Genomic DNA, 12,496 nt, shown 5'->3' with positions numbered 1-12,496 from the left:
AGGGAGAGCAGATCTCAGATGGCTGGAACGGATCCTGAGCGGCATCAATCCAGCCGTAATGAAAAGTCATTATGGATTGAAATGCCACCGATGGGGAAGCGCCTCCCTCTCATCGATAGCATGGCACTGATGCAGTGGCACATGCCAGGGAGAGGAAGGTGCTGTGGAGGAAGGCTTGGCCATGGTGTGGGCCACTTTGTTATGGGGATGGAGCAGGTGGCTCTCAGGCAGGCTGTGGTGGCACTCCAAGGTTGGACTAGAAACATCTGAAGGATGCAGATGTGGGTCCTTGCAGGTCACCTGCTCCATCACCTGCCAGCAGCAGAGGGGTCCCTTTCTTGGAGCCCAGATGGAGGAGGCATCCCTGCCAAAGGCTTCTCCCACAGTATGAGTGCCATACCTCAGCCACTGTGCTGAGCAAGGGGTTGGAAGGAGCCTGGGGCTGCCTGGAGCCCCCAGTGCTCAAGGGAGGGAGCAGGATTAGGTCTGGCTTTAATGCTGGGTACAAGATGGAGCGTGCCAACACCCATCCTGCAGGGGCACACACTTGTTCATGCCCAGGGGTGGGTGACAGACACACCGTCACGCCTGGGGACACTTTTGCCCTGTGCTGGGCTGACAGCAGCTGTCCCTCACAGGTGCAGCCCGTGGCCTGTGAGAACAGCGAGGACAGGAGCATCACCCGCGTGGACGAGGGGCTGGAGGACTTCTTTGCCAAGAGGCTCATCACAGAAACACTGCCGTAAGCCCAGGGTGCTCAGGGTGCCTCAGCTGCCCAGCACACACCCATCCCCAGGATCCAGCAGCCTCCCTGCAAATGCTGCTGGGCCCAGGGCAAAATGGATGCTGGGGAAAGCAGCACACCCAGGGATATCACCAAGGGCAAAGCTGGGGGAGGAGGAATGGGATGGCAGCCATGGTGTGCTGGATGTGGCCATGGAGTCTGTTCCACAGTGGGGAGGCAATGAGGCAGCACCCAGGGGAACTGTGCTGGGAATGGGTGCCCTTGCCAGGACACTGCCATCTCAGGTGGAGCGTCCAGGGTCTGGATCCATCCCTTTAGGGTGGGCAGGGTGAAAAAACTGACCCCTCACCTCTTGGCAGCCTGGAGCTCACCTTTTCCAATGCTTCATCTCTCCCCAGCCCCACGACTCTGGAGACCTGCCCAGGATCAGCTCCTCTGGCTCCCTCTGGTTCCCGCACCCTCAAGAAGAAAATTGGGAATTTTTTTGCCTTCAAGAAACCCAAATCCAGCCGGGGCTCGAGGTGTGAGAAGGAGCCTGAGGGTGGTCCTACTGCCCCTAGGAGCAGGCGCTCGATGCTCAGTGACATTTTACGAGCCCCCAGCAAGGCAGGCGAGTCAGGGAAGCCCCTGAGTAAATCAGAGGAGGGGGGGCTCTCTGCTGAGCCCCAAGCAGAGCCTGAGCACTGCCAGACTCCTGACTCTGCCCGGAGGATCCGGCCCAAGTACTCTCGGGAGGGCAAATCCCAGTCACTCATCTTACTGTCCGGGGAGGACGAGGATGCGCTGGGGGTCAGGCATGACAAGGTAAGCACTGTCACAGTCACCAGGCCCCCACCACTGTTCAGTTCACCTGGTGGGTGCTGCTCCCATCCATGGATGCTGGTGGGGTTAAAAGGGGATGTGGGGACACTGGAGTGATATCCCCACTGGGTCACATCCATGTCACCATCTCCTGGCAGCATGGCTGGGGTTGGGAATGTGGGTGCCCTGCAGGCAGGAGTGTGGGTGCCACAGGTGCTGTGGTGGGTCCATGTTCCTGGCAGGGTTGTGTCTCTCCTGCAGAAGAGGCACCTGGAGAAGAGCGAGGGGGAGTTGTCCAGCTCCTTTGAGCAGCGTGTGCAGGTCATGCTCCATCGCATCGGCGTCACCAAGGGCCCAGCTGCTGAGAGCAAGAAGCAGCAGGTGGGGACTGGTTCCATTTTTGGGATGAACCCTGCCCCTCTAGGGTGGTAGGTGATGCCAGTCCATAGAGTAGGAACATTTCCCCACTGGGAATGGCAGCACCCAGCTCTGTGCTGTCACTGCCCATAGCCTCTGCCCTGTCACCTAACCCTCTGCAAGGGGTGAATTCCTATGCACTGCATGGTGTCTGTCAGTCTGTCCCTCCTTTCGTGGCATGCACCCATTCCCTGCAGCCACATCAGAGCCTGGCAGCAGCACTCTTCCCTCTGCACCCTGTGGGCACTGCCTCCCTGATACCCCCCCTTACCAGTTTTTTCCCCCTTGCAGAGCAAAGACAGCGAGATCAAGAAAGCCGGCTCAGATGGTGAGGGGCTGCTCCCTCCCCACCCTGACCCCCACCCAGCTGGGTACCCATGGGTGGCCATGGGCAGCCCCCCTTGGACTCCCAGCTTTGGGTCCCACTACATCTTTGCCTTGTTGGGTGCTGGTGGCACTGGGCAGACCCCAGCTCACTGCTGCTGGCCGGTGGCTTGTGCTTGCAGGGGACATCGTAGACAGCTCTGCGGACTCGCCCCCATCCCTGAAGGCCCGCACACACTCTGTGTCCACAGGTGGGTCACCAGTGCATGCTGGGGGTCACACCAGCCCCTGGGGCAGAGGGCTTCATCCCCTCTCCTAGCACCAAGCATGGGGACTGGAGCCAACAGTGACTGATGGGCGCAGGCACGTGGGCAGAATTCCACCCTCTGGAGCGTGCCCTACACCCATGGGTGCTCATCCCTGGTGTTGGCAGATGGCCACCAGCCCACTGCCCAGTCCCTGGGCTGACTGCAGGCTGGTTCCCAGAACCAAGAACCATCCCTGGGGCTGTCACTTCTGGACGCCCACAGCTCCATCCTACCTGCCCCACAGACGCACCCTTCCGCAGCCCAGCCGCCAGGACGGAGCCCAGCGCCGAGCCCCGGCCAGCCTGGAAAGCCCTGGGAAGGCAGCTGCCCGCTGAGCCTCCGGCCACCAGCTCCGACCAGCCCCGGCGCTCCCTCACCCTAGCAGAGCCCAGCGGGCTGCCGGAGCCCGGGGGCCGGGAGGGCTGGAGCAGCAGCCTGCCACGGCTGGGCAGGAACGTGCCGGTGGCACTGCCACGGAGGGTCAGCCATGGTGGGGAGGTGGGTGCTGGCACCCTGCCCACCCCGCCCAATACTGAAGGTAGGGATGCACGAGGTGCCCACGGGTGCTTCATTCCACTGCTGGCCTGTTCTTGGAGCCCTTGGGTTGGAGGGCAGCAGGGAGCCAAGCACACGGTGGGTGCTGGGTGCTGATGGGGCCTGCCAAGTGGGGTGCTGTGGGCTGTCCTCTAATGGCACCTCCCCTTTGCTTACACAGACACCCGGCTGATGGCACGGCTGGCAGCGCCACGGGGGCCCGGCCGCCGAGCACTGTCCGTCCACGAGGAGCAGCTCAGGGAGCCCGAGTGCCCGGCGGAGCTGGGAAGTAAGTTGTGTGTGAAGTGGGACCCCAAGCCCTCCTTGAACCTAACACCAACAGAGGTGGGTGGTGGTGTTCCACACGTGTGCTGGTGCTGCCTCTCCTAGCTGGGGGTGATAGACAATGGCACTGCCACACTGGGAAGTTCCCAAGGGGGATTCAGCATTGGGATCAGTTCCAGCAGGAGCCAGGCCACTGTGCCCCACCCTAACATGGGGCTGGGTTGTGTTTCCCCCAGTGGGCACCGTTCCCCTGCGCCTGCGGCGTTCGCCTGTGCTCAGGCACAGGACCAAGCACGAGTCCCTCTCAGAGATGGAGGGTGAGCCTGGACCAACCTCAGATGCTGAAGGTGAGATGTTCCCCTCCCTGCTAAAGCAGGTGTTGGGGTACCAAGGGTCCCCCCATGCTTACACCAGCACCTTGACCTGTGTAGGTGCCACGCTGCAGGACTGGCCCCGTGCCGGGCTGGAGGAGCCGCAGGCTGGCACAGGCACTGAGGGCGAGCAGCCGCAAGCCCTGGCACAAACTGTTGGGAATGCACAAGACTCAGCTGCCGTAGACCAAAGACGCCCAGTGCTGGGCCGGGAGGAGCCGGCCCTGGGACAGTGAAGCCCCTGCATGTCACCACGCTGTTCCCAACAAAACCCTGCAAGCAAGTGCGCCGTGCCGGGGTGCTTGGCAGCTGGGGTGCAGAGAGGACAGACAGGGCACCAGGCTGGCGTGGATGTGCCAATGATGGCATCGCCCAATTTTCGCCATGGGGACAGCCGGGCCACCAGCACTGCCCAGGATGCCCAGGGACTGTCAGAGCCTGCAGGATGCATCCAGTGGTGTTGCAGTCCCCAGTGCCCTCTGTCGCTGTGGGCTGCAGCGGGGGAGCCGGTGATTTTAGGCAGCCAGCTATTTTTAGGAAGCGTTCCCAAGGCACTTTCACCACTGCAGCTCCTGACCCCATGGGGTACTGCTCTCTCCAGCCCCCGCCAGACGCAGGCTTCCATCAGCGGGACCACGACCCAGCGCCTTTCAGCACGCAGCTCCATCATCCCCGCAGCTCCCTGACGGCACCAGCGTGATCCTGACACCCCAGTGGCTTTCTCCTGTGTTGCCCTCTGCTCCGGACCAAACGCATTCCTCACACGGATGTTTACGACAAAGCAAGATGCTTGTTTTGGTTTTTTTTTCCTTTTTCTTTTTTTTTTTAATACAAGAGCTGTGTATTTAAAAAATATACAATTTTTAATTTCTACAGCATAACCCTGCAGGATATTTTTTGTAATAAACAGTGCAGGACCCTACCTAAACTTACTCAATAAACCATCCAAGCTCCTGGGGTACCTTTGGAGCAAGATCAGCTTGTAGGGCCTCTGCCATTGCTGCAATGGTGGCACTGGGTCACCTCTTGTCCCCACCTGCTGGGACAAGGCATCTGAAAAGGATGAAGAGGTGGGAGAGGGATGCTGGCTCCCATATAGGCATGCCTGAATGAATGCTCTTCTCCCCTCTTGGCACTGAGGGTACTGGCTTTCAACAGGTCATATGCCAGCACCCCTGGAACCAAGGTTTCTGCAGCCAGGCCAGCCCACTCAGCAGTCTCCTGCGGCACAGTGCTTCTGGTATCCCCACATCCCTCCCCCAACCACTCTTCCCAGTGTTCTGACAAACCCACTGAAGAAACAAAGGAATGAAAGATGGGCTGAGCTCAGGAGTCATCCTCCTCCTCCTCAGTCAGCATCCAGCATGCCCACTTCAGCATTGCCTTTGAGATCCTGAGAAACCAGACAGGAGGAGCCAGGGTGAGAAGAAACCCAGCTGTGGACATGCCACTTGGGCAGCTGGTGACAAGGGGTAGGGCAGAGGTTAGAGACTCACTATAGGTGTGTGAGTCCCACTGCAGGAACAAGGGACAGCCACAAGTCCATGGCTGATATGGCACTGACCTGATAGATTGTACCTGCTGGCAGAGCTCGGGGCTTGGTGCCTCGTACTGGGGTGGTCTCTCCATGAGCTACAAAAGCAAAGGGGAGGGTGAGATGGGTCTGCTCCACCCACAGCACCCAGAGTTCTGCCCCATACAGCCTGAGAGCCCAATAACCCCAGGAAAACACCTAGGATTGAGGTGTCTCTCCCTCTGTTCTTCTGATCTTCTTTTACCCAGATAGCTCAGAAGATGCTCCAGCGTTTGTTCCTACCCAATTGTTTAAGTCTGGCTAAACCACATCTTCACCATCCCTGGAGGGATTTAAAGGCCTGTGGATATGGCAGCTGGAGCTATGGTTGAGTGGTGGCTTGGCAGTGCTGGGGAACGGTTAGACTGTTAGACTTCCATCTCAGGAGCTCTTTTCCAGCCTAAGTGATTACATGATTCCCTCATGATTCCCTCAGGGTTCCCAGATCCTCCACCATCTACACTGACACCTGCATTGAACTTCCCATCCCCACCAGGCTGGTGAGGAAAGATCCTGGGGATGAACACCAGTGTTGTGGCACTGAGAGCCTCCCCAGGCACCCCCAGCCCTCAGGGGACCTCACCAGCTGCTTTGTATTTACCGGCTCCTGAGCACTGCGCTGCTCCGGCCTGGAGCTGGGCCCAGCTCTTGCAGGGGATGCTTGCTCTTCCTCCTCCTCCTCCTCCTCCTCCTCAAGCTCCTTTCTACTCTGCAGCCCTGTCTCCTTTCTGCTCTTCTTTGCACCCCGTGAGCTCTTGAGCACCATTCCCTTGTGTGTGCCTCTCCCCCTGCGCTTCGAGGTGCCTGGGAGATGCTGCTGCTCACTGGAGGCCTGCTCATCTTCCTCCACCAGCTTCCTCTTGGCACCCACAGTCTCTCCTCGCTTTGTCCTGGCGTGAGCCAGTCCAGGCTTCAACGCCTCTGTAGAGGAGGCTGTGCCACTGGAGCAGGCCTGCTCCCTGTGAGGAATCCTGCCAGGTGGCGATTGCAAGCTGCTGCTGGGCAAGACTGGGAAAACTGGAGAAAGAGTGGGCAGGGTGGGCTGAGAGCCCCTGGATCTCTGCAGGCTTTGATCAGCACACAGGGCATCCCAGGCTGCCTCTGCAGCTGATGCTGCCTCACTGGTGCTGATCTCTGCCAGACTGGGATTGCTGTAGCAGCGGAGCAGGGAGGGAGAGGAGGTCTGTGCTGGCTCTCCCCGGGGTGAGCCCTCAGGAGAGCTCTGGCTGCACACTTCCAACAGGTCAGTGGTGTTGCTGTCAGCAGCCACATCTTTCTGGGTCTTCAGGGGAGGGTCAGATTGAAAGGTCTTCTCTAGTAAGAGGAAAAGCACTGTCAATTTGAGCAGGGTGGTGGGACCTGCCCTGGCACACAGGAAGAGTGTCAGGGCTGCAATGATGCAGGTCCAGGCTATGGGAACAACACAGCACTGCTTTATGGCCAGGGGAAATCAAGCCAGCATCCAGGCTGAGCTACACCCATTGAGAAGAGAGGAGCTGTCTCCTGCCAGGAAGGCAGGCTGGATGCCCTGGGACATGGGACTCACCATCTGAAGAGCTTGGGGTCAAAGACAACGAGGGCATCCCATTCCAGGGGTTGTCCAGGGATCCCTCCAGGCTATCTGAGAAGGTTGGTGATGCAGCACCTGCAATGAAGAAGCCAGAGGGTTGATTTTAGCAAAGAAAGCAGCTGCCCATTCCCTGTGGGTCCCCTGTGCACAAGGTCTCAGAGACAGCTCTTGAGGGGAGCTCTGCACCCTTTCCAGCCCAAAATGCGGCATATTCCAGTGAGATCCTCTCCAAGATCTCACAGAGCAGGCACTGGAGAGGCAGACACTGCCCAGAGAGCAGGCAGGTATGAAGAAGGCCTTCTCCTACACCCTGCACTGCCCAGGACAGTTCTTCCCTTCAGCTCCTCCTCCACATGGAGCTTCCACAGGTAATTCTGCAGCAAAGCTTGGTGACACCAAGCCAAGTAAGGTGACACAAACCCTTTGTGGTGCTGAGCCAGAGCCAGTGAGGAGCCCACACCAGGGCAGGAGACTCACACTCAGTGATGGCATCAAAATGACTTCTTGTGCTCCCAGCACAATCAACCAAGGCTGCAGCTTCAAGAAACTTGAGGACTGGGACCATCCCCTGCCTGCTCAAGGTCTCCCAAAGACCTGGCCACACCAGTACCTCCTCCACTCAATCCAGGGAGATGGGCTGAGCCAACTGTAGAGGAAACTAAAGGCTGGATGGGATCTGGAGCGTTCATAGGAGGCCATGAGGATGATCCAAGGGCTGGAGCACTGCTGCTATGGAGACAGGCTGAGAGAGTTGGGATTATTCAGCTTGGAGAATTGAAAGCTCTAAGGAGATCTTCAAGAACCTTCCAGTATCTAAAGAGGCTTCAAGAGGGCTGGAGAAAGACTTTAGACAAGGCCATGGAGTGGCAGGACAAAAGGGAATGGCCTTGCACTGACAGAGGGCAGGGTTAGATTAGATATTTTTAAGAAATTCTTCCCTGTGAGGGTGGTGAGGCCCTGGCACAAGTTGCCCAATGAAGCTGTGGCTGCCCCAGTCCTGGAAGGTGTTCAAGGCTAAGTTGGACAGGGCTTGGAGCAACCTGGTCTAGTGGAATGTGTCCCTACTCATGGAAGAGATTGGGGCTAGACAGTCTTTAAGGTCCCTTCCAACACAAATCCTTCCAGGATCTTCAGATTCTGCTACTCACAGCTTATTTGAGATACAACACTTGGGTCTCCTGGCACTGTCCTGTCATCACTACTCTTTCCAGGAGCTACTTGGCTTGTATCTGCAATGAAAAGAGCACTGCTGGTCATACCCCCAGCATGAGGCACACCCAGAGCATGGGAACTCCTCTCCCGACCCTAGGGAGCCCCTAATTTCACATGCCTGGGTGCTGCATTGCCTACCTGTGTACCCTGCAGACACTGCCTCAGAAGAATCACAAACAACTGCCTCCTCCTCAGGAGGGATCACCAGGGCACTGACTGGGACCATGAAAACATCCTCACCCTGCTGAAATGAGACACGTGACAAGGTTTTCGCTGGGCAGTCCCTCTCCAGATGCAGGAGTCCACCTGTGCCTGCCAACCCAACATCTCCCTCCCCAGCAAACCTCCAGATCTGCCCAATGTCCTTTCCCTTCCTTCTCCCAGCCACCAGAGCACCCCAAGCTGTCCCAGCTGATCCCAGCAGACAGACTGACCTCCTTGCGCTCTGCCTCCCACTGGGTGATGGGAACCTCATCCTCCACTGTCACTGGCTTCTCCTTTGATTTCCATAAATCCAAGCATTCCTCGGCATTTTCCTTCAAAATCTCCAGTTGGTTCTGTCCTATGGCATCAATCAGCTGAGAGACAGAGGGCTCTAGAGCAAGAACACACAGACACCAGCGGAGGAGACAGCTGAACTCAGGCAAGCCTCACTTGCAAACACTTTTACCCTGCTGCATGACTCGGTGATTGTCATGACACTGAACAGCCACAATTCTGCATTTCTTTTACTTCTAGAAACTATCTTTCTTTTCTTCACAAATCCTGGACCAGGAGCATGAGCACAGGCATTTCATGTCCCACTCTGCTTCAGCTGTCAGCATTATCTCTTCCTGCTTTGGGCTTAGCAATACACACTTGTGAGATCTGACCAGGTCTGTGCTACCTCTGCCTAACAAGGACCAAGCTGAGGAAACCCAAGGGCTCCCCCAGGCAGTCAGAGCATCGCGTGCCCCCCACAACCCTTTACCTGAGCTGGGAGCATTCCTCACAGCAAGATTCCTCCTGTAATCACCAAGGAGAAGATAAAGCCAGGTTAGGGCTGGGATATACACAGCTCTTGGTCACAGATCAAGCACCCTGGATTGGAAGAAGCAGCTTGTGAAAGTAGAGGATCCCCCACTGGGTGCTGATCTGGCCACTGGCCACATTCTCAGTATGCCAGGAATAGCCATCAGGAAGCCTCACCCCTGGAGATGGATGGATTGATTGAAGACCCTGGGGATCTCCAAGGATGAAGAATGAGCTGTGCAGGGCTGACCCACACAGCTGTGCTGCCCACCACTGGCAGGAACAAGCTCCCCACAGGTGTTTCCTCCTAGCTCAGAGGAAGAGGCTGGCAATGTGCCACCAATTTCATTTTTCACAGTCTATTCAACTCTGTCACATTCCAGGGCAAGGAGTCACACAGGTTAGCCAGGAGCTGCCATAACCTGTGCCAGCCCTTGCCAGCCTGCTCTAACCCCAGTCTGAGGCTGCACATATCAGGGCATCTGGATGCATCCCTCAGCCCCATACTCACAGCCAGAGCTCCTTTATCTTCTTCACCACAGAGGGGTCCTGGTTCCTGCAGCAAGAGAGAAGCCAGTTATTAATTCCCTCCAAATCCCTACCTCCCTTCTCCCTTGCTTTGGAGACAATCCCTCCTTCAAAAGGGATTGCCACAAGCAGGTCACATTAGGACTCCCAGGGCCAGTGCTGCTGTGGGGAAGATGAAAGTCCCCCTGAGCACAGCCCCACCCACCCACCCACCCCATGGGCCATACCCATCAGATGATTCCATCCTCTGCCTCTGCATGGGCAGCACGATGAACTGCTGGGCTGTGAGGTAGAACTCGCAGTCCTCCTGTGGGGAGGACAGAGCCTGTAAGGCACCTCTGAGTCCCACCACTGCCTCTGCCTTCCCTGGGGGCAGCCAGCACTCCCACATCCACCCCAGCTCTGCCACCCACCCTCCAGTCTAAGAGAAGGTCCCCTCAAAAAGGACAGCCCCCCTTCAAACAGGAGTTTGTGTCTTCCTGTGTCAGCTGATGGCTCCACAAGAGCCACACACCAGGGTGGGCCAACCCAGGGGAGTCTGTGGGGACACCTCTGAACCACCGCAAGGGGACAGTGGGCTGCTCTGCCACCAGCCCATGCAGGCCTTCTGCAGCTGTCCAAGAGGCAGAGGTGACAGCCAGGTGACCCTGGGAAAGATGCACCCTATCCCCAGCAAGGGCTAATCCCTGCCCAGGTCAGCTGCCACAGACCCCACAGGAGCTGCAGTTGGAAATGAAAGGCCACCCATCACCTGCCTTCAGCTCCTGGGAGCAGCTGGAAGCAGGCAGGAGTGCAGCAAGCACAGCAAGATAAAGGAACAGGCTGCTTCCACTCCTCAGAGCACTTACCAGCCTGGCCTCGTCCTGAAAACACACCGTGTACTTCTGCAGGACGATAATTCTGCAATTAAGGCTGGAAAGCCTCAGCTGCAGGTGGGCGCTGGAAAAGGAGCAGAGCAGGAGTGCCTTGAAGAACAGAGCTGGATCCCCCCTGACACACAGTGAGGCTCCTGCAAGAGCTCTGCCAGCCACACTGGGGCATTCTGGAACATGTCTCAGCATGAGCAGCAGGCACCAAGGCTCCTTATTCCTTAGTCATTTGTGCCTAAGAGCAGCTTCTTTCTGCTGCTTATCCTTAGCTCTCTGCTACCAGCACCCCAGCTGTTTAAGGGTATCCAAATGGGGAAATGGAGGAAAGCAATGAAGGAGCAACCCAGGCTACCATGGTTAATGATCTGGCTCCTTCCACAAAACCCAAGGGCTTTACAGTCCTTTCTAATGGCATCACAGCTTCTGCCATGGATCCCTGTCCATCCCAACCAGCAGACACTGGAGGAAGGGCATTCCAGCTTTCCTCTCTTAGCAGCTCTTTCACACCAGCTTCCCACCCTGAGGTTGCTTTAGCTTAACACAACCTGAGACAAGAGCAGGCAGGAGCCCCAGGTGCTCCCAGCAGCTGTGCAGAACTGCTGTCCCAGCCACACCAAGCCATGGTGGAACCCACTTTTCCTCTGCCTGCAGAGCCTCGGCTGTAATGACCACACGGATGTAGCAGGATCCGTCAGAGACCTGCACCACAGCGTCCTGGAGGAGCCCAGGCTGGCCAGCTGCACTCGAGTCACTCAAGATCTGTCAAGAGATTGGAGAAAGGGGATAAAAAAAGAGCTCTTATTCATAGATCTGGAACAAATTTCACAAGAAGGCGGTCACAACACCAAGCTTTTCCTCCTCAAAACAAAAATTAAAATCAGAGATGTTGAGGAGGAAGAGTTGCACGTTCACAGCCAGCAAACTGGGAACCACTGTGCACTTCCCAGAATTGATTTCAAAGGCTGTTGGAGCACTTTGGGACAGTCCCTCTGGGTACCTACCCGCACCACCTGCCCAGCCAGGAAATTTTCACGCTCATCCACTTGCTCGTAATTCACCAAGAGGTCAGCAATCCATGGCTCCAGGACGTAGAGTTTGGGAGAAGCCACATTCTTGTCCACACACACAAGACTACACAAGAAGAGACAAGACACGAAGCCATAAGCAGTGCCTCATTACCCTGGGAAGGGTATTGCACTCCAAGCACAGCCACAAACCCAGCAGATTGTTCAAATCCACCCAAGTGCACCCACTTCTCTGCAAGCACCCATCCTAAGGGCTTTGTGCTGAGGAAGCCACGCTGCTGGGGGCACACAGGTCCTGCTGCATCCTGCTGGGACAGTGGAGGGGGACACTCACAGCTCTGGAGTGTGCCTGGCCTTCTGCAAGTCTCCCACACAGGAGAGGACATTTATTTCTACTCCTTTCCATATTATTTATTACCACCTGATAACTATTCTCCTGGGACCGAGTCTTAACTGTAACAGTCTGAACTGTGAAAGGGAGAAGAACTGGGGACAGGCAGGGGCTGGAAACAGGTACGGGATAAGGGCAGGCGGGGCTGAAGGCAGGTGAGGATGAGGACAGACAGGGGCTGAGGGCAGGCGGGGCTGAGGGTAGGCAGGGGCTGAGGACAGGTGGGGATGAGGACAGGTGGGGATGAGGACAGACAGGGGCTGAGGGTAGGCAGGGGCTGAGGGCAGGCGGGGCTGAGGACAGGTGGGGATGAGGACAGGTGGGGATGAGGACAGACAGGGGCTGAGGGCAGGCAGGGGCTGAGGACAGGTGGGGATGACGGCAGGCGGGGCTGGGCCACACGAGGTTGGGGCCAGGCGGGGGCTCAGGGCAGGCAGGGCTGACCCCCTCCCGGACCCCCTCACCGCTCCCCCGCCGCCAGCCCCGGGCTCCCCCCGCCCGGCGGAGCGGCCGCCGCCGCCGCCATGGCCGC

At 57.5% G+C, this 12,496-nt stretch overlaps 2 protein-coding genes across 6 annotated transcripts in view; one reads left to right on the top strand and one right to left on the bottom strand.

Moving 5' to 3' along the window:
• Nucleotides 1-4,763, top strand: part of CARMIL2 (capping protein regulator and myosin 1 linker 2) — a 22,655-nt gene extending 17,892 nt beyond the window's left edge. Inside the window, exons 32-40 of the mRNA XM_066557279.1 lie at nucleotides 639-742; nucleotides 1,144-1,549; nucleotides 1,808-1,927; nucleotides 2,255-2,291; nucleotides 2,470-2,538; nucleotides 2,840-3,133; nucleotides 3,311-3,418; nucleotides 3,651-3,761; nucleotides 3,846-4,763. Coding sequence (XP_066413376.1) covers nucleotides 639-742; nucleotides 1,144-1,549; nucleotides 1,808-1,927; nucleotides 2,255-2,291; nucleotides 2,470-2,538; nucleotides 2,840-3,133; nucleotides 3,311-3,418; nucleotides 3,651-3,761; nucleotides 3,846-4,021 — 1,425 coding nt within the window. The 3' untranslated portion in view covers nucleotides 4,022-4,763. The remainder of the gene's footprint in view (nucleotides 1-638; nucleotides 743-1,143; nucleotides 1,550-1,807; nucleotides 1,928-2,254; nucleotides 2,292-2,469; nucleotides 2,539-2,839; nucleotides 3,134-3,310; nucleotides 3,419-3,650; nucleotides 3,762-3,845) is intronic.
• On the bottom strand, nucleotides 4,576-12,496 carry ACD (ACD shelterin complex subunit and telomerase recruitment factor). 5 transcript variants are annotated; one of them, XM_066557283.1, is made up of 15 exons: nucleotides 12,429-12,496; nucleotides 11,550-11,679; nucleotides 11,183-11,307; nucleotides 10,528-10,618; nucleotides 9,907-9,986; nucleotides 9,663-9,707; nucleotides 9,111-9,145; nucleotides 8,575-8,735; nucleotides 8,279-8,384; nucleotides 8,077-8,157; nucleotides 7,539-7,670; nucleotides 6,905-7,003; nucleotides 5,960-6,672; nucleotides 5,350-5,417; nucleotides 4,576-5,178 (listed from the first exon to the last, which is right to left on the bottom strand). In XM_066557283.1, exons 1-15 carry the CDS (start codon nucleotides 12,488-12,490, stop codon nucleotides 5,112-5,114), a joined length of 1,995 nt encoding a protein of 664 aa, XP_066413380.1. In that variant the 5' UTR covers nucleotides 12,491-12,496; the 3' UTR covers nucleotides 4,576-5,111. The 5 variants fall into 5 exon arrangements, with proteins under 5 accessions (XP_066413380.1, XP_066413378.1, XP_066413379.1 ...); XM_066557281.1 differs by lacking the exon at nucleotides 12,429-12,496 and adding an exon at nucleotides 11,802-11,974; XM_066557282.1 differs by lacking the exon at nucleotides 12,429-12,496 and adding an exon at nucleotides 11,802-11,974 and having other exon boundaries at nucleotides 8,279-8,381.

This window comes from Molothrus aeneus, chromosome 11 (assembly GCF_037042795.1).
Source record: "Molothrus aeneus isolate 106 chromosome 11, BPBGC_Maene_1.0, whole genome shotgun sequence".
Lineage (NCBI taxonomy): Eukaryota > Metazoa > Chordata > Aves > Passeriformes > Icteridae > Molothrus > Molothrus aeneus.
The sequence above is the reverse complement of the archived record's forward strand: the minus strand, read 5'-3'. Positions and strand labels throughout refer to the sequence as shown.